This window comes from Toxotes jaculatrix, chromosome 4, assembly GCF_017976425.1.
Source record: "Toxotes jaculatrix isolate fToxJac2 chromosome 4, fToxJac2.pri, whole genome shotgun sequence".
NCBI lineage: Eukaryota > Metazoa > Chordata > Actinopteri > Toxotidae > Toxotes > Toxotes jaculatrix.
This window is the reverse complement of record NC_054397.1, coordinates 6,650,940-6,676,429: the sequence shown is the minus strand read 5'-3', so window position 1 is coordinate 6,676,429 and position 25,490 is coordinate 6,650,940. Positions and strand designations below refer to the sequence as shown.

At 40.1% G+C, this 25,490-nt stretch overlaps 1 protein-coding gene across 4 annotated transcripts in view; it reads left to right on the top strand.

Annotated features, from left to right (window-relative positions):
* Positions 1–25,490, top strand: part of fat1a (FAT atypical cadherin 1a) — a 72,569-nt gene that overhangs the window by 7,073 nt on the left and 40,006 nt on the right. For all 4 annotated transcript variants that reach the window (XM_041035335.1, XM_041035337.1, XM_041035336.1 and 1 more), the window contains exons 3-4: positions 10,643–10,957; positions 21,432–21,493. In XM_041035335.1, the coding sequence (XP_040891269.1) occupies positions 10,643–10,957; positions 21,432–21,493 (377 nt within the window). The remainder of the gene's footprint in view (positions 1–10,642; positions 10,958–21,431; positions 21,494–25,490) is intronic.

Genomic DNA, 25,490 nt, shown 5'->3' with positions numbered 1-25,490 from the left:
ACTCCCTTTTTAAAACAGTTTAAATTTGAACAGTGGTCAAATCAGCAGCATATTTGTAATGTACTCATGGCAAGGACTAACTTGTGGGTTCCTCATTTATGTTGTTGAAAATATGTTAATACTTGCTCAGCTGCCCAGTATGATTATAACAGCTGACTCAAATTAGCTCAAAATAGGCAGTCTGGAATTTCAGGAGTTCCTGCCCAAAAACCCAGCAATCACCTGATTTGGATGTTTTGGGCCTGGCTCACTGCCCTCCTTTTCAACTTGGTAACCATATTCTCGGACGGCTTAATGCAACTTTTTCCCTAGTTGAAATTAAATTTCTCTCTGCACTATACATGTTTAATGCCTAAATGAGGCAGTGAAACTTGATGCATAATACATTGATTTCTCTTGGCACACGCATCCTCAAAGGTTCATCTCTACATAAAAAAGCTGGAAATGCTATTTATTAGTCTGCTGCTGACTTTTACTGTTGTAAAAGTGTTTTATGTTTTTCTTTTAATGTTTATTGAGAATCAGATATGTGGGAATTATTCAGTTAGTTGACAGGGAATCTCCTCGGTGAACCTGTTGGGAAATACTTTCTTCAGTGTGGTAAATTTAGCATGAGGTGATGAGCCTTTATGAAGGCTGTCCTCCAGGGCTGTGTGTCAGCTGTGATTGTTTGTGTGGTAGTGCTTGTACATCTGATTTGCAATAAGATTTTGTTTTATGAACAAAGATGCTGGGTTATTTGAAGCTTGAACTAGTGACTGTGATGCCTTTATGTAAGACTTTTTTATGCCATAATTTTCTTTTGCCTATTTATGTACCTAAATAACTGTAGTGGAAACTGAATTTTGTAAGGAATATTGCAGATTTCAGTCACATGGTGCCACATGCAGGCCTTCAAGTGGCATCAATGTCTAACTCAAAATCCTGTGTAAGGTACGGATTCAGGGAGACTGGTCTGATCTTCTACTTAATCCCAGAGGCCTATATTAAGTGATTATCAGGAGGTGCAATGATAGGATTGTCCTGGGTTGGGTCCTGTTATTATGGATTACATCTGAGGTCAGTAGACAACTAAATACAGCCAAGGTGGTAATGCCCCTCCTATGATTTCACTAGATGAAGGGTGTGGTTTGTTAGACTACCATATGCGTTAAGAGTATTATGCTTCTAAAAGGAAAATATAAGCACGGGTGCACACCCCGCTATATACCAAGTGCTGCAGCTGCATGTTGTGAATCGTAACCAGAATGTTTTAAAATGGTTTAAAATTAGAAAACAAATGAAATAGTGGTGAAAGGAAAAATGCCAGGAGCCTCACACCTTCAGTTATGGAATTTGTTTTTCAGAGTGGGAAGGAGTGGGGAAAGACTTTTCAAGTCGTTTCCTGTTTTACTTGATGCTTGTAATCCTAAACCCTTGCACATGTATTTATGAAGAGTGCATCAGTCAGCTGCACAGTCTTAATCTGTGCTGTAGTGTTTTGTTTGTTCTATCACCACAGTTAAAACCATTATTCTTTCAGCTATTCCACTTATAGTGGCATCTGCAGTAACACAAAAACAACAATACTACTTTGCGGGTAACAAAAGTGTTGCTGTGGAAAGCTCTGCACTCTGTGGTCACTGATGCAAGGAGACAGAGAGTGATTCTCATAGAGGCAAACAGGCCATGCTTGCTACCCACTTAACTGACGTTCTCAAACCATGCATGGAACAAACAAGTTATTTGTTTGTTTGTGAGACATAGGGATTAAATTTAAAAATATTGTCCGTGATTGCTGTTTATTGAATGCCATCCTGTTCTCATTTACATCGATTTCACTTAAAAGAAACATTTCAATGCAAGCCATGTCGTCTTCTCCAGATATGGCTGGCTCCTTTTCTGTCAGACTGCTTAGGGAGTCCATGGCAACTGTTTGCCCAGACATTCTCTGCGTTATTAAAAGCTCTGTGGTCACTGGCTCAGTGCCACCTTAATTTAAACTTTCTTTTATCAAGACTCTTTTCTGGGCCCCTTCCCACGTAGACCAAATTTACCATTCCTGGCTTTAATCTGAAAATTTGCTAATAGTCGAGCGATTTTGACAGATAAGGACCATGAGGACTCTGAGCAATGAAACTGAACCTTGTTATACTATAAGCATTCCAAGTGCTTGTGTTTAGCCAACTTTCAGTAAAAATAGAGTAAGAGGGAGATTCTGCTGTTTAATACAATTCCAGTATCAGCTTTCATCGCTGGTTTACCAAGTAGCCAGGAGGAGATTTTCCTATACTAGCCACCAGTGTGCTTTGATTCTGTACCATTTTGTTATGGAGAGGAAGCATAACTTTACTTGTGAGTGCTTGAATGTCATAAGTGACACAGATGTACATGTTGGGGCCCCAGAGGTCAACTGATATTGGTTTTCAAGGCTGATGCCAATTTTGAAGAGGCAAGTGTGGCACATAGCAAATGCAATGGTATGTTTTTTACCTGTTTCCTTTTCAGAGGCTTTTGCAACAAGTGCTTCAAATCAATTGAAAACAATAGAAATAGATTCTGGCGCTCCAGGGCTCGACACATGCCTTAAGGTGTTTCTCAACCGACAGTATGGCTGTAGTGTAATCCAGAAGAGCGCTGCACAATGCATGTGGGTCAGTAGTGAAGGATTATTATTTCTTGTGCCCGGCCCAGAGATTGAATGTAGCCAAAGACTTTAATTATAATGGCACTTTTGCACATATAAATGATAAGATCAGTAATAATTCAAAGAAAAAAAATGCAAATAATACCAACTGTCACAATAGTATTCAGGTGAAAAACACATGAACCAATCTAAGGTCAGCTTCCACTGCTAGTCGAAACAGATTTGCAATAAAACATTGCTTATCATGATGAACCTAGGCAAGTCTCCACTCCTCAAGCTACGCCCGACACACCTTACCTCAGTCAAAAAATCAACAGACACAAAAGCTGAGGGAGTTTTTATTGCCAATGAGTAACTGTCTTTGCATTTCCTGTCGTCTGGCGTGACTAAGGAAAATTGTGCAAATCAGGAAGCTGAGCCTTAATTAATCTAAAGCGCAGGGAAAGAGCAGCCTCCACAGGTGACTCTTTTCAGCACTTTCAGTAAGGTTAGGTGAAAAATGTCTCTAGGGTTTGAACTTAGGCATTTGGGACAGTGAAGTCCTCGGCTGTCCTTTTGGACAAGAGAGCGAAACTATTGAAAGAGCTGGAGTTTAAAATGCCTGTAACCAAACACCATTATTAAATTATACCTAGAACAGTGACAATACGTTTGTAGTTCACGGGACAGGGAGGGATGAGGGGTTCTGCTTGATTCAAGATAAATTAAAGGTACACTTCTGTTAAGTCATGTTTTCTACCTAAAATGCGTTGCCCATATTATTATACCTACCTTTCTGCTGTATATATCTATAATGTTATAATGTACATGCGAGTACATCTATGTAGAATCGGTACAATACTGTATATTGTAATATGAATGTTACACTACATCACCCAAGCCCTGATTCAATATCAGCTAACGTAGGTCACAGGATAATCAATTTGTGCGTTTCTACTGGAAAAGGAAGAGCAGCTCCAAGCAATATTGCCATGGAGGTGATGTTATAGCTCTAGATACAGTTGTGTTCAAAGCAAGTTGCTTCTCAGTTTGAAGTGAAATTATCCAGTATACAAGTTAACCAGAGCAGAGTGTGTTCAGTCTAGATGAGACGCAGATGCTGATTGTATAATGTATGCATTGCCCTTTCTTGTTAGATAATGTATGCATTGCCCTTTCACTTGAAGCTGTTTGCAGCCTGTGCTGTGAAAGCATTCTTCATGAAAGCAAATGAAACAGTTTGATGCATAATGACAAAGTCCTGTTAGCATGTTTTTCATTTCCACAAAAACTGCCGGTTCCTCACTCCTTTTTCCACACTTCTTTCATCAAAGTAAACAGACTCTTAACTGCAGTGAAAAGATGTATGCTTGCATTTCTTTATTGTCAGTCTTTTGCCTTCAGTGATAGTTTGGTAAAGCTCAGAAACTGCTGCACTCTGTCTTTAAGTTTCCATTTAGTCTCTATATGTTTTAGATAAAAGTGGAACTGCAAAGTGGCACATGATTCCAAATAGTCTTTGCTTGAGTGCTGTTACTGTGGAGACGGGACCAGGAATGTGCAGAGGGACAAAGTTGATTGTAGGTTGCTAAATGAAAAACACACTTTCCCTCGTTAAAAGTATGTTGTTCTCTCAGTCCATTAAATCTTTTTAAAGAAACTTAAGGCAGCCTTGTGCAAAGGACGTGCGTCTTCATGTGTTAATTCATGTCATGCTAACACTCATGAATTAGACCTATAGTTCTATTCCTGTTGATGTACTGTAGATAGCAATGCAGATTTTTACATTTTTATAGGTGTGTCTTTCACAGTGGCCACCAAGGAACCTTCCAAATCCATAACTGCATTTGCTTATTTAATTTAATACAACACTCAAAAACCAATTTCATTATTAGTTTACCATTTATTACTTCAAGTTTAGTAGTACAAATATTAGTGTTATTTTGATAACATTAACATCTTCGTTTTGAACATCGTTTTGAAATGTGGGGAAATTTGCTTATTGACTTGAGCGATTGATGACAAGATTGATACCACTCATTTTTGTATGATACATATGAAGCTACTACCAGTGGACAGTTTGTGTAGCTTAGCATAAAGACTTCAAATGGGGAAGGTAGACAAATTGGTTGCCTTTGGGCAGAGCCACACTGGCTATATCCCCCTGTTTCCAGTCTTATGCCAAGCTAAGAGGCTGCTCGCTGAAGCTTCATATTTAACCTATAGACATATAATAATATTCTCATCTAACATAAAAGAGAAAAAGAGCGTTTCCCAATATGTATGCTCCGCTGCAAATAATTTAATAGCGAAGTAATTTGAGACAAGTAAATAACTGAGCAGCATATATAGCTCTACCTCTGTGTTTGCTGTGGATCTCACCTGTTGCTTCTGCCTTAGCTTTCCACAGCAGCATGTTGGCTGCTGTCCTGTTCCTCTCCTACATCTTTCTCCTCATTAGCTACAGCTGTCCCTTCCTGACCCTCTTTTGCTGCTTCAGCTGCCACAGCAGCACTGGTTGAAGGCTGGAAAAAATTTGAAACAGACTAATTGGATAGCTAATCACATTGATTGGACTGTTAAGCTTTCCCAGGTGTGTTTTCGTAAGTTTCTAGAAACCCTGTTTTGCGAATACCCCTGGACCAGACTGTCTTTGCACCTCATCAGGGAGCAAAAATTCTGCATCAGAGATAAACCATTAACAATCAACATTATCCACTTGCATGAGCGGTAGATATTGACTAGCAGCTATGCTAGCCATCTTCTCTGTGGGGAAAAGCCAACAACAGTCCTTCGTCCCGCACCTGATCACGTTTTGGCTCAGACTGTGCATGGAGAGAAGAGGCTATTCACCAACAAATCTTTTGTCAATACGTTTGTGTGAGAGAGAGCGAGGAGGGGCTGAGCGAATCAGTGTGCTACCCACAATTCTACAATGAAATAAGATTTTACCCATTTGGAATAGGAAAGGAAAACCCCAGAAAATCAATATGTGGCGGTCAATACTGATATTGTGGCCCACCGCCACTGATAAATCAGTGTATGGGAAACACTGCTATTAAAGGGGGGAAATGATCTGTTCTCATGCACTACAATGACTGGTTTCACAGGTGGGAAGCCAGCAGGGGATCATGTCCTGGTCACTAGAGTGACATCTGGGAGAGATAGTGTGAATGTGCCATCACATTATGTTGTCCTGGAAAATTCTGTGCAGTCAGCAGAAAGTCTGCATCCTCTTTTAGGCCAGTAGAGGTTATTGTGTACCATGGTACATAGATTGTTGTATAGATATTGACGCAAATGTGGAGCTTTATATACTGTTGGTTTGTTACCTTGTGTTTCTGTCATTGTTGTTGAGGGCACAGGCAGAGAGTAGTTTAGAACTAGGAGGTATAGTAACTGCTCCTAAATAATACCGTGATATTGAATCAAGGAGTATTTCTCTGTGGCCTGTTCAAAGGCCTCAGAAATAACACTGTTCTCAGTAACAATGGAAGCTTTGTACAGTCAGCTAAGACCCAAAAGCTATTTCAACTGGAATTAATGGGCAATTTTTTTTTTTAAACGGGCAAAGAAAACTCCATTCAGGCATCACAAACATGTAACAACTGCATCAAAAGAGTTTTTCAGTTTCTTTCCGGTGCTCACTCCATCACAAATATGTGATTTTCATGTCTTCTTTGGGTGCGACTTTTTCATTATGGCTGAAGAAATTCTGAATTCATAATCAGTGTTGGCGGTGAAGCAGTTCTATATCTCACTATAAAACAACCCCCCCCCCCCCCCAAAAAAAAACAAGCATTACACTGATGAACAGAGCATCAGTGTTCTCCGTCGTTAGGCTGGTGAAATGATGGAGCTTGTCTTAAGTACCATTTTCTTTTAAAGCCAGCAGTTGACAGCCATTTCTCTGCCAGTAGTGACTGTAAATAGCGTGCACAGTGATACATGAAGTGGAAATGGCTCACTGGCTCAATAGGCTGTAATTGTTTGTCCAGGATATTGAAGGAGGTGAGATAGAGATTATTTTTGTACGACACTGTATCATCTTTATCATTATCTCTGAGACCTTTCCTAATGTCTCATGACCCCTGTTTGTCCTTCAAACAAAATACAGACATTAACTCAAGTCAGCAAGTAATAGTACTCATTGTATGGCCGTTCATGGCAATAAATGTGCAGTATTTAATGCTTTACTAAATATTTATAACCACTGACTGCCAGGTATAGCTAGTCTAGCTAACTGAATTAAGATCGAAGGCGGGAAAAACATGTAATATGTAACATGTAGTTGTAGTTTAGTTTTGTAGTTTGTAGTTACTAAAGGTTTAAAGGGCTTTTATGACTAATAACCAACCCATTATATTACACGAAAAAATGTAAAAAATTAAATGCTGCAGGTAATGTTTTTAACATGTAAGACCAAAAATGTATTTTTGCTGTGGACTATACTACAAATCTTTAAATCTGGATCTTGAGTTCAGGTGCCAAAGAACTTTGGGATGAGGTGATGTTAAGTTGCTGGGTAACAGAAAGCTTACTTTAGGACTTTTTCTATTGCAGTAGGCCCTACAATGTGGTGGTGGAATTTGAAGCATTTTGCCAGGGCTGTGGAAAGAGAAGGGGGGTGGGGTACTGAGAAAGTTTATGTAAGCATGTGAGCTAGAGGCCTGAGAAGGCCGAGGAATGTGGGGAAGGGGTGAGCCGAATTAACAAAGGTAGTTCAAAGCAATCCCCAGCTTTTCAGCTGCAGAGTGAACAAGGAAGTCCAGGTAGATGTTGAACTGGCTGCGCAAATCACAAATTTTGGGTCGCTGGTTGTCAAATGCAGGCTTCCAGAGTCAAGTCAGAAATGTGAAAATAAGCAGAAGAGACAAACTAGATTTTGTGAGTCTTAATATTGTATTGATAGCATACCCTATATTTAACGTTCTATTTTGTTTCACTGGACAACTTGTGACATGCAGTGAACAGTTTCAAGCAGCTTTTTCAAAGCAAACTGCACCTTTGCGGTGACTATAGGTTGCTGTTGAATACAGGACATTGATTTAAGTATATTTATATGTAAAATACCCACTGGTCTTGATAGCTCATAATCCACTGGCTGTCTGATAATTCCACCTCACTGCCACTGTGCTCAAGTAACTTTGAAGAACAAAGCCAGAGGGAAAAGAAAAGAGCAGGGGAAAAAAGCGGAAAGCAAATCTGGCAGAAGCTGTAGTACGGTCTGTTTTCTTTTTTTCTTGTGGCCTCAGGGCAGGTTTTGCTTCTGCCTTACTGGGTTGCTTAGGTATATGGAATGGGTGTGGCAACTAAATTCTTCAGATTCATCTTTCATGTGCTTTGTTAGTAACTATTCACCCAAAGGCCAGGGCAGATACCTTTTCATTTTATGTGCTTTAAGGTCAAGTCGGTCTGTTTTTGAGTCTCTTCAGAGATAAATTTGAACAAAGAAACTCTTTAGTGTGCAAGTTAGCATTGACATTTAGTTTGAAAAAGGCATGGACGGTAACTTTGCTCATGCAGCTGCAGTTGTATTCATGTTGCAGGTTTTTAAGCTATCTCCTCTATGCTGATATGAAGGTGAAAAACTGGGAGCAAATAACATGGTGAGAGTTGAATTATTCTCTTACACTGCCAGTCAAACAGATGAGCACTCAAGCATGGGCATCTCCTTAGAAAAAGCACAGAAGATGTCTCTTACCTTCCCGTTAGTCTCTTCTTTTCACTTGTACTTTGTCTTATTAGCACTTGTGCATGTGCACACATGACTACCTCTGCTTTGTTGCAGCTCCTCTCTGTACACCTACACTCTAACCAGAGTTTTTTCAGCTTCTCATTCGTTTTAAGTATTCTATATGTAACGTGCCCTTCTCCTCAAATTCCCTCTCTGTGGGCGTCTGAAAGATTTATTTCCTTATTCTATAGTGTTTCTTCTCAAGATGCCTCACATAATCATTTGCATCTCTTATTTATGTCGTAACATTTGTAATTTCTTGTACGTTTTCTTCCAGTAGCGATCTTTATTATCCACTGCAAGTCAGCTTCAGTGTGATCATAAATTAGTCATTGCCTTGTTATTCAGTTCCTAAATAATTTAGATCAAACTATCATGTTATATCTGTTAATCCTATTTTATCAAGTTTCTAAATGTTTGGTTGATTTTCTCTTGTTGTATTGTCAGCTTTACACCATTAGTTTGCTTGGACAGAGTCAGGTAATTTGCATTCTTGATAGATTGGTCTTTGTTGTTTTTGCCACGGGAATTCTGGCTTCAGGAATTGTTGGGGAGCTACCTATTTTCCTTTGCCTGACTACCCTTCTTATTATATGCCTCAAGCTAAGTTGAGAGAGCTGTAATGACAAATGGCAAGAGAGAATCCCTGAAAAAGGGACGCTAAACCACGGCAGAGTGAGAGAATAAATTAGCTGTACAAACTCTCTCCTCCTGTGTTACATTTGAGATTTTTGTGACAGGTCATTTGGCAGGGGTATTTCTTTTTCCGATAAATCTTACCGAGGGCAAGAGGTTTGGCTGCTTTAAAGTTATACACCATCATTGCAGATCATCAAGTTACAGTGTGAGAACAAAGGCAGCAGCAGCAAAGAGACAGTCTGTGTAAACTGTTTTAACCTTTGAAATGTCTCCTTATGTATATGGTTTTGTGGAGGCTCCTTATCTGGGCCAGCAGTGACTGGTAGTGTGTCATCGATTCAAACTGTAGAAAATGGACAACACCCATACCTGGTAATGATACGGGTGTGCTCATACCATGATTCACTTTTATTGGTTTCAGATAATAATACAGTCAAATATAGCTATAAATTTCCATTGCAGTTATCAAAGTTATACAGGTATTGCAAATAACACAGACATGAAAATGGCTGTTATTATAAAGGCTGTCAGTGTTTCCATTGTAAGGAAGATATTGGTGTGTTTATGTTCCCTTTCACAGCCTTATATTTTGAGCTTGTTGAAATAATGGAACCTCACATGTGCAAGTTATCCAAGTAATATGCTTTTGCCGCATTATCAGCAGCGTCTTCCTCATTTTCTTGCATTACTTTTGCCTTCTGAGGACTTTGCCCTTTGTTTTATCCGTACTCTTCTTTCAGTATATTCAACTGAGGAAGCGAGAAAAGGAAAAAAACATTAGTATCTATCATGATTCAGTCTGTTTAGATTCACACTGATTTGACTGAATAACCAATCAAGGTAACTTCTGTATTTTGGCATTCACATCCTCCCTCCCACACTGAAATACCTACCATTGCTTAAATAAGCAAATTCACTCCTGTGAACTTTGCTGTTAGCTTTTCCTCAGAAAGACCAGTTAGAACATTCTCACCACTAGGGGAGTTTAAACATCTAAACTAGTGCTGACATTTGTAAGTATTGATGTATTACTTTAGTCAAGCAGGTCATTGACCAAGGAAGTTACATGTCCTGTAGAAGTGTATTTCTTTTAAAACCACTTGCAAGCATTTCTATGTCATTAAAATGCACCTTATTTACACAAAACCTACATCTGTGCAATTTGTTTTACAAGTATAACAGATTTGTTGCCTTAGTGCATGGTGGCATCCTTGCACAAACTCTTTTATACTCCCAGTCAGTCCTATATTTTCATATATTCCCTTTTAGTTCTTCCAGATTGTAGAATCTACCCATCCTCCACTTCCAGTTAACCATTGTCAACTTATAGGACTCATGTTTCTGAAAGCTCTGTGTTTGCTCAGCTGAAGGCTACAGCCCCCACATGGCAGTAAAAAAAAAAACTTCCCTGCCAGTGAATGTAAACAGGGGAGCAGTGAGTGTGTTGTCAATATACCACCTTGACATGTTTTAGTGGAGAAGCCTTCAACCAACCCCTACATCTCCCTATTCAGGGGCAGGCCAGAAACTGATTTCACAGATTACTGAAGCTGCAGGTAGTAATTCGAGAGTCAGGACACGTTGCATGCATGTTGCACATAAAAATGATCCCTGACATGGTGAAGTCTTAAGAGTTTGTTTATGTCTTTCCCATCTCTTAGGTGTCATTCGAACGCAAGAGCTGCTCGATCATGAGACAACACCTCATTACTGGCTGACGGTCTACGCCATGGATCGTGGCGTGGTCCCCCTCTCTGCCTTCGTCGAGGTCTACATCGAAGTGCAGGACGTCAATGACAATGCGCCGCAAACCTCAGAACCTGTCTACTACCCCTCTGTCATGGAGAACTCCCCTAAAGATGTGTCAATCATCAAGATAAATGCAGTTGATCCAGATGACAAGGCCAGCGATAAACTCACCTACAGGATCACAAGCGGCAACCCCCAGGGTTTCTTCGCCATTAATGCCAAGACAGGTAAGACTGCTGTAACTGGGATTGCAATTCATGTAACTGTAAATTACATCTTCAAAGCAGGAAGTCCCTGCTCTGAGTCATGAGCTTATATTGTATTCTAGGACAAACTCCAGCCTTGAATATAGCTGCTAGCTTGAAAGAGAAACATGGTCAGAGTGCTTAGATCCAAAAGGTGGCCTTTTTTCAGTCAACTAACCATTGGTCCAAATGAATAAATATTACTAACAGTAGCTTTTTATGCAGTCTTATATCACTACAGTCACATCTCACAGTTTCCATGAAAGCAGGGATCAGTTGAGGTATCCTGGCTGTTTAGCTCCTCATATATTTTCCTCATCTAAAGAAGTCAACTGCTTTAAACATCATAAATGTGGAAAAAAAAAACGCGTGTTCCACATATTAAATTATCCTTTGAAATTCAGGGCATGGTTTTGAGATATACTGTAGTGTATGGCTATAGTGCTTGTTGGGCTTCTGTGAGGTTCCTGTTTCCATTCTTGTGAAAAGGAAGAGCAGTGTGAACATAATATTTTAACCCAGGACAGGAGTGGGTTGAGCCTACAGGGGTTTTTCCACTCTAACACTCTAAAGTGTGTTCTCATATGCGTACTCTGGAAATGGCGTGATTAATATTTCATTGGGTTCTGGAGCAGGCTATGTTTAGTTGAGCAGCAGAAACAAATACTTGTAATAGGTGCAAAGTTGAAGATCCATGTGCAGACAGAGCTGCTTAGTACATTTACAGATTTATTATTGTTAATTTCTGGACTCAAGTCACTGATGACCCATTATCAAAACATAAAATAAATCAAAGACATGAGTTAGTGTGAATTTAAATGACTTGCAGTTTGACTAACATAGATCACAGGAGCAAAACGAGAGCCATAAACTCTGTGTCTGCCTCTTGACGTGCAAATTACTGAATTTGTTTTTCTTTCTTACCTAGCTTACACACAGGTCTCTTATTGCTTTGAATGCAAGTGCTCATTAAACTGAAATGAGGAAAGGGTAGCGGAGCAGTTGCTCCAATTTGTCCTCCCTGACGTGTGTGTGGTCCTGTTTCCCAAGGTAGTCACATCAACAAACTGGAGTTATTTTTGTTGGAAGTGGCAATGTGAATTTTCTGACCAAATAAGGATTGATCATGTAGCATGCCTCCCAAACAAGGCTCGTAGTATTGCTGGGCACTCCCCAGTGAACAAGAAGAAAGAAAGAAGAAAATGATAAAGAAAAGGGGAAACCTTTGGTATGTGGACACTAAGACTGGTGTTTTGTCTGCAACCATGACAAGATCAGCTTACGTATGCTGATAACAAGTCTGGGGATGCTGGAAAAGGAAAGTGCTGGGAAATTGAATATTTATTTTCAAAGCAAGCAGTTATAATTAACACTATTTAATAACATAGGAAGATCTTGAGCTGTGGAGAAAATATCTTTGCAATCATTTGTGTCTTCAAGATATATGATTTTTTTGTCCTTCTGTCGAAGAGAAACCTGTGGAAATACAAGACCAGAGCTGGAAAGGAATGTTTACACTGAAGCAGCTGCTTTTAAACTGAATTGCACTGCATTTAGGTATTTCAGTTTGTTGCAAGACTTTATATTTATCTGTTTTCCGACAAGAGAATGCCCTTCTGTCTTGATGAATTCTTTGTAAGAAATATTCCACTATAAATGCCTATAGTAAACTTACAGTGCATCACTTATTCCACAGTAGAATAAAGTCTTCTTAGCTCACATATCTGAAGTAAATATTTCCTACTCCCAGGATTACAGAGTATTTATGAAGCTTATGGTCAAGTCCACTGTGGGCAGAACCTCTTTACAGTAGAACTGGCTGCATCTGAACGTGGTTCTCTGTCAGAAGAGCTTTCTTAAAGAAAAAAAAAACTGGCAGTACAGAAGACACTGAAGCATGAGGATAAGACCCATTCATGCATATCAAAGCATGTTAAAACTTTTATCAGCGGGACACAAGAGCCCCTTGCGTCAGGTTCAACAAAGAGTGGTTTGGACAAAGAAAACTTCATTAAACCGCTTCTCTGAGGCTTTGGGGTTTTTTTTTTCCTCCTTTGTTTTTGAAGTTTTATGGCAGTGAGTGGAGGTAGGGAGGTAGGTGGGCAGAGAAAACAAGAGAAAACAGGGAGCCAAGTGGAGCTGACTATGAGAGAAATAACAGTGATTTATGAAGAGGGCCAGTTAAAAAGGCAGCAGCATTTATAACTAGACAGTTTTCTCCTAAGGATTAGGAATGAATACAAATTATATTTTATTTATGTAAATCTGTGGTATTAAGCAAGATCAAAACAGGCCTGATATCTCTCTACATTATCAACTCAATATGACATTTGCCCGCATATTACAGGTTTTTGAAAATGTTTAAATTTACAACATGCAAGTCTCTGTAATTACATGTTCTAAAATTGCTTTGGAAGCATAGGCCCTGTTTTGGCATATCTACAAAGCTCTGCAAAGGGGTGGGAAAAAGGAAAAGACGTTAAGGCCTATGTTTTGTGTGTGGGTTTTGGAACTTTGTTGGCATGTGTTCCAAGCTAACTAGCTAGCCTTCTATCATGGGCTATGGCCTTGTGCCGCTTTCCAAGCAGCCTGTCAAGCTTCAAACACATATAAAGGTTTTGCTTGACGCCTTGGGTGGCGTTGGTTGCCCTTTTTCCGCACAGACTCACGGTGGCTCAGTAAAGCCCAGGATGAAAGGCAGAGGCCTACTTTACTTCTGTCAAGTAAACAGGTCCTGCTGTTTTGGCTGTTCTGACTTTAGTTTGTTAGTAAGTGCAAGGCCAGCTCTTCTCTCTAACCGAAACCATAGCAATCCCAGTGTCTGAGAGCTCAGAAGGTAACGGCTTGATATAGACTTGCTTTTGAAAAAGAGAGAGAAAAAATGAGGCTGAGCCGCGTGGGGTGAAAATTATGCCAGTCAGCTAGATATGAATTGTGTGTTCTAAATCAGTATGAGATCAGTGAATTTGGATAATGCTAAATTTTTTAAATATGAACCAGTGCTCAGTTGTCTGGTGGCACAGATCTCATCCCACCCACAGACATGACCACAGTGGTTCCAGGCTCCTTCACACACCTTCATTTGGCAGCTAAAGAGAATTACATTTCCTAGATATAGACTCATACGCTTGTTGTTATCAGGTCACAGCGGTATATGGGACATACACATAACTGTAAGTGCTGTGCTGTGTAAAATGACCCATGGTTGTATTGTAGAGTAACCAAAGGTTGTTTCTTACTTAGGTGTAAATTTAGAAAAAGCATGGTTTTGTCTACACATACAGCTCTTGAGACAGCCAGCCCACCAGCTGTCTAGTTTTATTTTCTCTTTATAAAAGAGTTGTCAGCACTCTGAGCTAGTTCATCTGAGGTTGTTGACATGAGTTGCCTACCTTTTCTGTGAAAGAGAGAGAGAGAGAGCGCTATGTTCATTACCTGGTGAATCACCATCTCTTCTCTGAAATACTTCTACTGTGCTATGACTTAGTGGACTTTGAACGGCACTCTTATGCCGGAACATGCATGTGTTAGACAAGGGCAACCAAGCAGAACATGTTGTCAGAACACACACATACCACACAGACACACACACACACACACAAAAACACACAGGAAGTTTTTCACATCTTAACCAAGGAGAGAGAGATGGAGCAAAGATCACTGCGATTGTTATCTTATCTTGCTGAATGCTCATTACTCTACTTCCTGCTATTCTACCTTTCTCTGTGTTGGTATTAGTACTTTAGAAAGCTTCTCTGATTCCTCCCCTGTGTTGTCTGTTGACTTTTTAGAGCAAATTATCATTAGTCTGTATAGACCAGACACATGAGATTTCTGCTTGGAGCACCCAATGCCCGTTGAAAACTACACCCTATAATAATGGCGCCTATCTGTATTCGTCGCCAGACAATGGTGTAGTTATAGTTGACAAGAGCATGCCTTTAATAGGATATGGCTGTCTGTACCTGATTGTGTTTGCCCTTTAATGGCAGCTTTCATTCCAGTGGTTAAACCTAAATGAAGAAAGAGACACCTAAGTGAATACTTACTGTACTGAGCAATTTTAGCTCATCCTTTTTCTTCGCATGAAGCCAAAAGCTCTCTTTCATCAGTTGAAGGAATGCCATGGGTAATGCTTTGGCCAGCTTGGATACCTGTAAAACCTTTGACGGGTATTTGTCAACACCGGGGGTTGAATAAAAACGTAAGGGGAAAAAGCTACTGGGATTTGCAGCTGCGAATCATCCACTTTTTGTGGCATTCATTTCAACTTTCAGTAACGCCTCCTCTGTTTGGGAGAGAAAACACACACACACACATACACACACACACTGTTGTTATCAGTGGTTTACAAAAGCCCCAACGACTATCAGGGGAAGTGAGATAGGAAATGGATACTTCCAACAACTTCCTGATGATTCTGGTGATTTGGGGCCCTAACAATTGTTGCAGCCCTCAAACGAGATTGTGAGGAGAAAATGTGGAAATGAACAATTGCTTATTTTCTCTGAGTGGTCATGGTGGCTTAGCTGTCTAAGATTCAGTTTAACTACAATATCTGGGAAACAAATTTAAACTGGGAACATGTGACATTCACTCGTCGTGCCGTGTCTTGGCATAGTGGATGCATGAAGTTTTAACTGAATCATGACTGATTTCCATGAACATGAGATTGAAGAAAATGCACCTAAATAACGGAGCTGTGACTTATTCAGTACAGAATGTAGCTGGATAGATTAATGTGCAAATGCTAAACCATTATGTACCAGTTGACATAAAAGCAAGAAAAAAGAAATAAGATTCGACCTAGTAGGCATGCTCATTCTGTGTAAAATGAGGCATAGTAACCATGACAACCATTTATGCCATCAACACAGATCAAGTGAGGCCTTTTAATTAGCCTGGTGGATTCTCTGCTCATATTTTAAAGGCGGTGTTGACAGAAGTAGTCAAAACAGTTTATTGACACATCTCTCACAACAGAGATGCATGGTCTCACTGTCTCTTTTACAAAGAGGTCAGCTGAGGTAAACCAACTCTGCAGTGAGACAATCGAGCAGATCAAACACTTCTCTTAACATTATGCCATCACTACACAATGAAGTTACAATGTCCAGTGTTTTAGTGTGAATGTCTTGTCACTTAAAATGTTCCTTCTCAAGGGTTAATGTGGAAGTGCTCTGAGACACCTCTTTTCTCTAATTTGCCATATACTCTTCCCTAGCATTTTGTTCTCAGGGTTGTATATGATTTCATTCCGCAAAGAGTGCTTCTGAGTCCAAGCTGTCAGATTTACTCAGCACAAAAAAAGATTTTGCCACTGGTGAATCTACCAGTCGTGGTGATCAGTATAAACTGATTTTGTCAAAAAAATGTAGTTCCCGTTTTAAATTTATCCTTTATACAGACAAATTTCCTATCCACTAAGTCTGTCAAAAAATTTACTTTACTTTCTTAGGCTCAATGTTTTTTTTTTTTAACGATCTCCCTTTCCAGAACACACTAATTCAGCTCTCATCATTTTTACACTCATCTGCAAGCATTTGATTGGCACAGGATCAACAGTCTAATCGGCCTTGCAGATTTATTCCTAAGACAAGGCACAACAATGGGACTTGGCTGGTTCTACATTCCCATAAATTTGACAGATGTCAAATGATCAGTGTGAAATCCGCCAAATTCTACGAGGCAGAACAGAAAATCACTAAAATCAGACTCCTTCTCATGTATTACCACCTTAAAATGTACACACCACTCAGTATACATGAAAACCAAGTAATCCACCAGCTATCTCAACATTTTTAATACCCCCTATGATATTTTTCTACTGCCAAGCCTAACATACCTCCCAGATTTTATGTGTACATAACAGAATTTACACAGGTCAAAACTACCAGTAAGCACTATGGTGGCTCAGCTGCTCCACAACTTCCAAACATCCCATCCATTCACACAACGCCGCATAACATTCACTTTCACAAGCACTTGGGAACCTGAATCCCCTACAGCCACCACTCTTCCATGACGTGGTTGTCTTTTCAGATTACAAATTAGCCTTGCAGCTGTGAGGTGCTGAGATATCTAAATCCTAATGTAAACAGTGCTCACCCCCCAAATACTTTTTTTTTAAAGCTAATTTTTGCAAAGATCAGTAGCTCTTGTTTAGCAACAATTTGGAGGCTTGGTTGTAAAGAGAGGGACAAATAGCTTCTTCTTTGAAGTACCAATCCCTTCTTAAACTCCCACAGTCCTTTGGATTTGGTGTCCCACAGTTTGCATTTGACAGTACTGATGGCACCATGAGCAGTGAAAATAGACACTGTTCACAGTGTTGTTTCAGGCTCGAGTGGCAGACGCTTAAATCATAATGAAGCTGAGAATATTGCTATAGTTATTTGGGGTTGAACACTGGGTTTCAGGAGAGGAAAGGTTGCAGTCTGTGTTCCTCATTTTCATCACTCAAGAGAAATAGTGAGTGTTTAAATATCAAATTTTCATAGCTTACTGTCATATCTCAAGGACTTCAAAAATGCACTGCGAGTCCAACCACTGCAGACACCCAGCACATTCCTGATTGTCTGGAGTCACAGCTAAATGTGTGTCACATAAATATGTGTACCACTCTCAAGACTGCTAATCACAGCATTAATGCCTGGGTATGAACGAGCCCAACAATGTCCTGGACTCCTTAACTCCCTCCAGGCCTCCATTTTGGAGCAGTGGTTGTAGCACTCAAGGACATGGTTGAGAGTGCCACTGCTGCTTTGCTGTTGTTTTTCTCCCCCTCTCAAAACAGCATGGCTGTAATTACTGTCGGCCCAGCTCAGCCCACGCCTGAGGATGGCTTTTGTGTGTGTACGCGCATGTGTGTGTGTTGTGACAAAAACTGTGGGTTGGAAGTGCAGACTCCTTTGGTGAGCTCTGGCTTACCAACCAATCATTTTACAGTTCCTTAACGTTTAGGTAGAGATAGAGAGGTATGCACCTTTATTGACTGGAACACTAATGTCAGCAAAGTCCTGCATAAAAAGGACCGTTCCTGGTGAGCATGTAGCCTTGCAGGATGAGTTTAAATAGATTCTAGTTTTTGGAGTTTTTGGAAACCAGTTGCTTCTCTGAAAGTAATATCAGTGCTTGGATATTGGAGTGGGAGGTGGTCAGAGATCTGGCAGCGAGCTGAAAGCGTGTCGGACAGAAATGGAACAGAAGCAAACAAAAGCAGTTTAATCCACAACACCACATGTATCAAAATAACTTTTATTCATCCACAGCAGATGCAACATATTTTTTGCATTTCAGATGTTGATTCTCATCTCAGACATCTCTACATCTTGAGACGGATGCTGGTTTCATGCTCCATCAAAATTCTAAAATACTTTAACTTAAAAAATGTGCGAGCACTAAAATTGAGCTTGTGGTCCAGACTGTTTCACCGTGCAGCCATGCCCCAAAACCACTTAGCTGACTATTATAGAACTGAAATAATTAGTGATTGAAATGATTGATTGTTTAAAGTAATTTTATTAGAGATAAATGCAAAACACACCTAATTCTAGCTTCTCCAATTTGAAGATTTGGTTTTTATCTAATAGTAAATTGAATATCTTTGGGCTTTGTACTTTTCATTTCATTTGAAGATGTCACATCAGGCTTTTTCTGGTGTTTCATAGATCACAATCTGTTATTTGAGAAAACAATTTCAAGATTACAGCCCTAGACTACTCACTACACCTGTGTAGCACACTTTATATGAATGAGAACAGGAATCTAAGAGAACCTGAAGGATTAAAAGCGGATGCTCATTGTATGAAAGGATTGTCTGCTGTATTTAAGATGTGTATTCAAATTCACATGTTGGCAGGAATCATTGTCACCCTGCTGTGAGAAGGTGGGCAACCTGCTGTTGCCAAAGGCACAACTGGAAAGAGTCCTTATCAAACAGCTTCCTGACTGTGTCACTCTGGACGATGAAATTTCAGCAGGGTATAGTTCATGAAATCTGAGCGTGCGCTCTACAGGAAGGCTGCTGAGAGCTTTAGCTGTCACCATTTTTACTTCTGCAAGTAACCACAATGAAATATAAGGACCAAATAACATTTCCCATCCGTATTTATGACTGGAGGTGGCAGTGCTAATTTGTGTGCCAAGTGGAGAAATAGTGGGAGAGAGAAAGAGATGGAGATTACACCTGAACCAAAATGATTATTGAACAAGTGTGTGTGTGTGTGTGTGTACCCAGAAACAAAAGGCAAACAGCAATGTTCTGTCCTGTGTCATTAACTGGCGTAGCCACTGTTGCAGCATCAAGGTGTAAATTCTGTTTGTGAAATGGGACTTTCCGTACGAGGCAGAATGCTATGCAACTGCACTGAGAGTATACTGTTTACACTGCAAGGACTATATGCGGTAAGGCGCCTAGCCAGGCTTTGATTAGGCAGCTGACTTGCAGAGGAATTATAAATCAGAGACCTAGACTTTGTATGGTTAATGTTGTCATCTGTATTCTGTTCTATAATACATGTAGATAAAAAGTTACCTAACACAGCACACAGGGGACCTTAGAAACATTATCATCCATCAACTCTAGCCTTGCTAAAGCACATGAATAATTAGTCACTGTGGGCTGTTTTGATATCAGCACTATTAGCTTTGATGGCAATAATCTCCAGCTCCCTAGCTCATGTAACTTATGCTGATCCTCTGCTAACTTTTTAACAGATGTCATGCAGCATGTCAGAGAGGAATTCCTGCAGGTCGTATAAATTTTGCTTAATTTTTTGTGTTGTCAGTGTTGAAACACCTTTTTCCGCAAAGTGAGGAGGTGTATGTAACCGTACTGGGAAAGGGTGGTAGAGGCAGGTTTCCCCTTCGTGTTCAACGTGATTTGTCACACGGGTGATGCGGGTGCTATTCTGTGTGTTGTAAATTTAAAATTAACATTTAATATTCAATATGTGACCGTGTTATGTAAGCAGAGCAAAAACGTGGTTCACACTTACAGGAAATGTTTGGTGCTCTTTAGTTTTTCCTCACCAAATGTCGACTTTTATCTGACTGCAGCTCACTGTGAGGATTAAATAAAGCCTAAGAAGGAGATGATAAAAAAGGGGGAGCAAAAGCGCCTCGCTCATATGCCTCAATTGCAGTGCTGGGGGAGGGCTATTTCGGGACCTGTAAGTTGTGGCCTGCTATTCTTGTTGCAGGCATATGTGCCATTGATGGGTTTGGGTTTCGGAAATCCTTTGCTTTATGCTAATCAGGCGCAGTGTGGCAAGCAGACAGCTCCAGTGCGGTCGAAGCTGGCACGTCTACACTCGGTGTCTCTGCAAAGTCGCAATTACACTGGGAGTGAGAACAGAACGCTGCTTATAACGTAGCTACGTAGCAATATCTTACCCTGTTTTTCTTTTCTTCCCTTGTTTGAGAATTCGATTCAAAATGGAATTAGCCAGGAACTCAAGCTTGTTTTATTTTTTACTTTTTTTTCTAAGCCTGGCTCAACAAAGTCCCCTCTGTGTGATTGATGGCATACAACATGGATCTTCCTACTTTAAATGAATGATAGAGCCTTTGAAACACTTCAGCTAGCAGCAGAATCTTTTCTGACGTTCCCTTGTTTCCTTGATGCCTTACTGGCTGTCTGTTTAGTCAGCTTGTGGAAGAACTAAAAGCAGGGTGTCAAAGCTATGGTTCTGTTTGGGTACTATTAGCAGACCGTCGTGATATTTCACAGTAAGGCAGCATGGTGGTCTGCCTGGTAACTGGATTGACCAAAAGCAAGGAAGACTTAAAGGGACAGCACTCCTCCAGATGCTGACACTTAACTCATGGGTGACTGATGAGATAACCAGCAGGGTTCAGTGTATGTCACCCAACAGTGAGTGGGAGGATTGTTTTTTTTTTCCAGAGTTTTATTAATCACATCTTGTTTCTGCCCTTTTGCACTGACCAAGTGGTTGTTGAAAGTGGCAGTTTGGTGATTTTTTTTTTTTTTTTTTTTAATTAAAGAAAAGAAGACAACAGGAGCTTGTGATTTAGTTTGTCTGGCATGTAGCTGAAGGATTTCTGAGGTCCGTACCAATCTCAACATTTGAGAGTTTTAAAATCTGATAACATAACATAAATAAACATTTCTGATAAGGAGATTTGTAGTGTGAAAAAAAAAAACTTTCTCTCTGAACTGGAGAGACATTTCTAAACCACCTCTAACATATTTTTGACATTTCTCTACTGAAATTTCTTCTTACTTATTGTTTGACATATACCAGTATTTTGACATGGCCTATTTATATTTTGGACCCTGATACAGGATTTTGAGTGATTGATTTGGTTGCGATTTAATGATTGTTGACATACACAACAAAGCAATACAAAATTGATGTTGCTTGGTTGTTGCTTCATCTAATTGTAATTAATCTGTATAGTTAATTTCATTATTATTGTTTGCCTTCAACAGGTCTGGTTACAACTACTTCAAGGAAACTGGACAGAGAGCAGCAAGATGAGCACATTCTTGAGGTAAGCTCTATATTTTAGCTCATTTTCAACTCTGAACAAAAGAAAATGGAGACAGGTCAGTGTTAGCTGCTTTTATTTATGTGAAAATGATAAGCATGATAATCAGAAACCGCTGTCAACTTGTTTAATTCCACAGTTCAAAAAGGAGATTTTCTGAACTCTGAACCGTTTCTTCTGCCAACTTTGGCCGCATGCCACATGTTGCCAACAAAAACATCTTCTTGTATATGCAAGAGGTGTCCTTTTCCGAATAATTTCTCCTTGTACTTGTTTCCGGATGGGGTAGGAGGGAGAGGTGGGAGGCATGGTGGAGATCCTGGTAACTGTTCCTTTGTTCTTTCCCACTGTTCCGTCTCGTGGATGGAGCAAGCTGGAACAGGAAACTGCTGTCAGACCAATAGGCCAGTGTCTAAACTTGTGGGTTTTAATTGAGCTGGCTCTGTTCTCTCCTGATGCTTGCCTCCCTCTCTCTCACCACAGAACCCTAGGTTGATGATAGGCGTTTTAATTGTGTTTCCGGTGCTGACAGGGAGCAGATTGGACGCCTTTTAATTATTGTTAGCAGTTACACAATTCAGTGATCGCTGGGTGACGGTTAATGCTGGTGCATCTGGTGCCAGAGCGGTGTTGTATTTCATACTGTGATTGTACATCACACTGCACTAATTTTATTACAGGACTCAGAGTAAATGATAGGGATGAAAGTGGTAAATAAAGGAAGGCTGTACTCTTGGAGGGAGACTTTTAGCCAATGAATGAAATGAAAAAACAAATTTGCAAGCAGTACAACTCTGCAATACTTCTTTGCCTTTTAAATTTGTGAAGAGTACGAGATAGTGCCAGAAATAGGTTCCCATGCAAACTCGAAGCTCCTCCTTGTAGCGTTTTGCTGTCGACGTAGAATTGCTGCTTCCAACATGTGGTTGAAAGCTGTTGAATTACTGGGTTGGAATTAGCATCTGATGCAAAGTCTTTGTGTCTTTAAGAAAGAAAAAAAAAAAAAAAAATCCCACCTAAGCTGAGTTCATGAATGTTGTTCATTTGTCTCATTTGACAAAATGCCTCTAGACAGACATCAGACATTTAATAACCACATTAAACACTCAGCTCAAACTCTGTTACACTTTAATGTTACGCCAAATTCAACACCCCTGTTCTCTTCGTGCTTATATTCTTGCTTTTCTTTGTGATGTTTATTACTAAAGCTTACTATGATTAATCAGACACTGTTATTCCACTGCACTAAGAAGCACAATTCTTCCAGGAAAATGTCTTTTTAAGTTTCTCTTGCGCATTCTTATTCAATTTCAATATGAGTTGGGGGATAAATTAAAGCAAGTAACATTTGACCTAAAAAGTGGCTGAATGAACACAGCCCGAGAAGAGATGTGTAACTATGGCAACTTAAGAAGTTTTTGCGTGTTGGTCACTGGTTACTGGGAGTCCAGCAGGAAGCATTTTATTGGGCTATACATTCGTAGAGCAGCACAGACCCTTTAAACCTGCAATTTAGACCTCCCCACTCCCCCACACATACACCTCAGCATATATTTAGAGCGGCTAACTAATGGTTAATCATGACTCAGAAGAATGCATGTGTTCTCATGCCTTTGTGTGTGGACTGAATGCTGGCAGAGCAAATCAAATTAAAGTCCTAGCTAGTGTTGAAGTTTTTGTATGAGCTTGTTGTAGAAGAAGAAATGAAACATGTGGGGCCATGTGGAACATGTGGAGCAATTAGGGTGGGGGCTGTGTCAGCATTGTTTGCACCAAATGCCAAGAGGAGGTGGAGGGAGCACAGAGGGCTTCAGCTTTTATGATGAGACGGATGGGGGTTGGTAGTTGTCGTGTGCCTGTGTGAGAAAGAGAGAGAGGGAGAGCTAAAGGCAGAAAGGCAGTGGGGGAATTTGAGAAAAGGCAAGGCTGTTCTTGATGGTCTGTGTGGGCTCTAGCGGCAGGATGAGAGGCCTCCGTCCCAGGAAGGAGGGGGGTGGGTAAATAGCAAAAGTGGGACATGCCAGGACATGCTGTGGATTCAGGCCTGGGACTGTAGGGAACACATTATAATAGAAAAGCAGAGGTGAATGGTCTGCCCACATCTGTTGTCTGGAGTGTATTGCACCATGCCTTTGGCAAGACGCAAGAGTACACCCTGGACAGGTCTTTTCTTTTTCTGGTTGATCAGTAAATGTGTAAAATGTCAAAAGATATTAAAAAGTCCTTATCATACATTTTCAGAGCACAGTGTGACATTTTTAGATCGGTTGATTTTTCTGACGAGCGCTCCAAAAACCATAGGTTTTCATTTTACAATGATATAAAACAGAGGAGCAGAAAATCCTCAGAAACGAGAAGCAGAAACCACTGAATATTTTTCATTTATTAAAATTAAATGTCTTCAGTGATGAATCCATTACTGATGGTTGCCTATCAAAATTGTTGTTGCATAATATTCTACTGAGTGAAGTTTTGCAAACGAATGTACAGCCCTTCTTGACCAAATAGCTCCAGGCACTACAGAGCCAAATGGGCTACACTCAGGAGGTAAACTACGGTAGGAATTAAAAAAAAAAAAAAATTCCCCTGTAGGCATTCCTGCTTGAGTTTCCATTATGTCTGAATAACTCAGAGAACTGGGCATGTTAGACAGATGACGGCATTTGAAATGCAGAGGATATGATGCAGTCATCTTGTTGTTCTTTCCATTTGCTGTTGCGAATATACTGTTGCATATATACTGTTAAGTAAATAGAGGTGTGTGTGTGTTGCCACTTTGAACTGTAGTACAGAAACTCAATGAGTCCATTTACTCCTTTTGAAACACCGGTGAAGTTCCTGAGTTCCTCAAAAGGTTCCAGTTCCCCTGGGAAAGTTCCTGGAGTGGAATCATCTTTGGAGTAGCAGTCTTGTAATAGGATATTGTCTTTGTTCTCTGTGTAATCCATTAAAGCCCAGTTACTTGCATATGGCCGGTCAGATAAAGCTAAAAGTTTTGCATTAGCAAATCAGAACATAATGGGTTGTCTCAGTGTCTCAGCTTGCAGCTTCACAGCAGTGCTGTACTGATGAAAAGAGACACGCTCCCTCTGGTGTAACTTTTCTGCCTTTTGTGCAGTTTGCTTAATTATCGAACAAAGGCTTCTGATGAAGTGCTCCAAAGAGAGACACATGGTGATGGATAGCTGCAGAGCTATAGAGTGCATACACAGACTCACACACAGCAGTTGTGATTAGGAACAGTGATGGGACATGACATCACAGGGCAGTTTTAAAAAAAAAAGTTTTTTATCTCTTCATACACAGAGTTAATTTTCGAGGTGTTTTATATAATGAGCGAAATAGGCCTCTTTACCTACATGTATGAGGCCAAAAAGCTCATGTGGTTGTAGTGAAAATCTTCATCACAAACCACAGGATGGGAACCATCATATCCTCCCTCAGAGAGATATTCACACTCAGGTTTCTTGTCGTCCCATTTTAATTAATTCTGCTCATGTGAATAGCACAGACAGCTGCAGACACTGTGAGAAAAACAAAAACACATTATTTTAGTAATTGAAACTATGGTACCAAATGGTGTGTGCCTGGCCCTGGACTCCTGACTGTTTTTAGTGAAGCACTTAGCAGATGGTTTTAAATGACTGTGACATTTGTCCTGCCCTTCTACTGTGTTTTTTCTACATTTTTTTTTATGCAGCTAGAAATGCTCATATCTCTGCCAGTGCTCAGACACACAACATTTCAGCCCACTTCTCTGGGACCGTATGAAAATTGTGTTAGCGTGTGGCTCTTTGCTTTTCATTAAACCCTTCAAACTGTACACTCAAATGTCCAAAGACACAACGGAGTGTTAAATCATGGCACAAATTACAAAGCGTCAGCATGCCACCAGTAACATTTGATGTCGAGGCTCAAATTAAGGCTCCACTAATGATGCAGTTCTGCGACACAGTCTTTTATAGTGAGTACTTCTGGGGTTTTAAAAAAAATCCAGTCT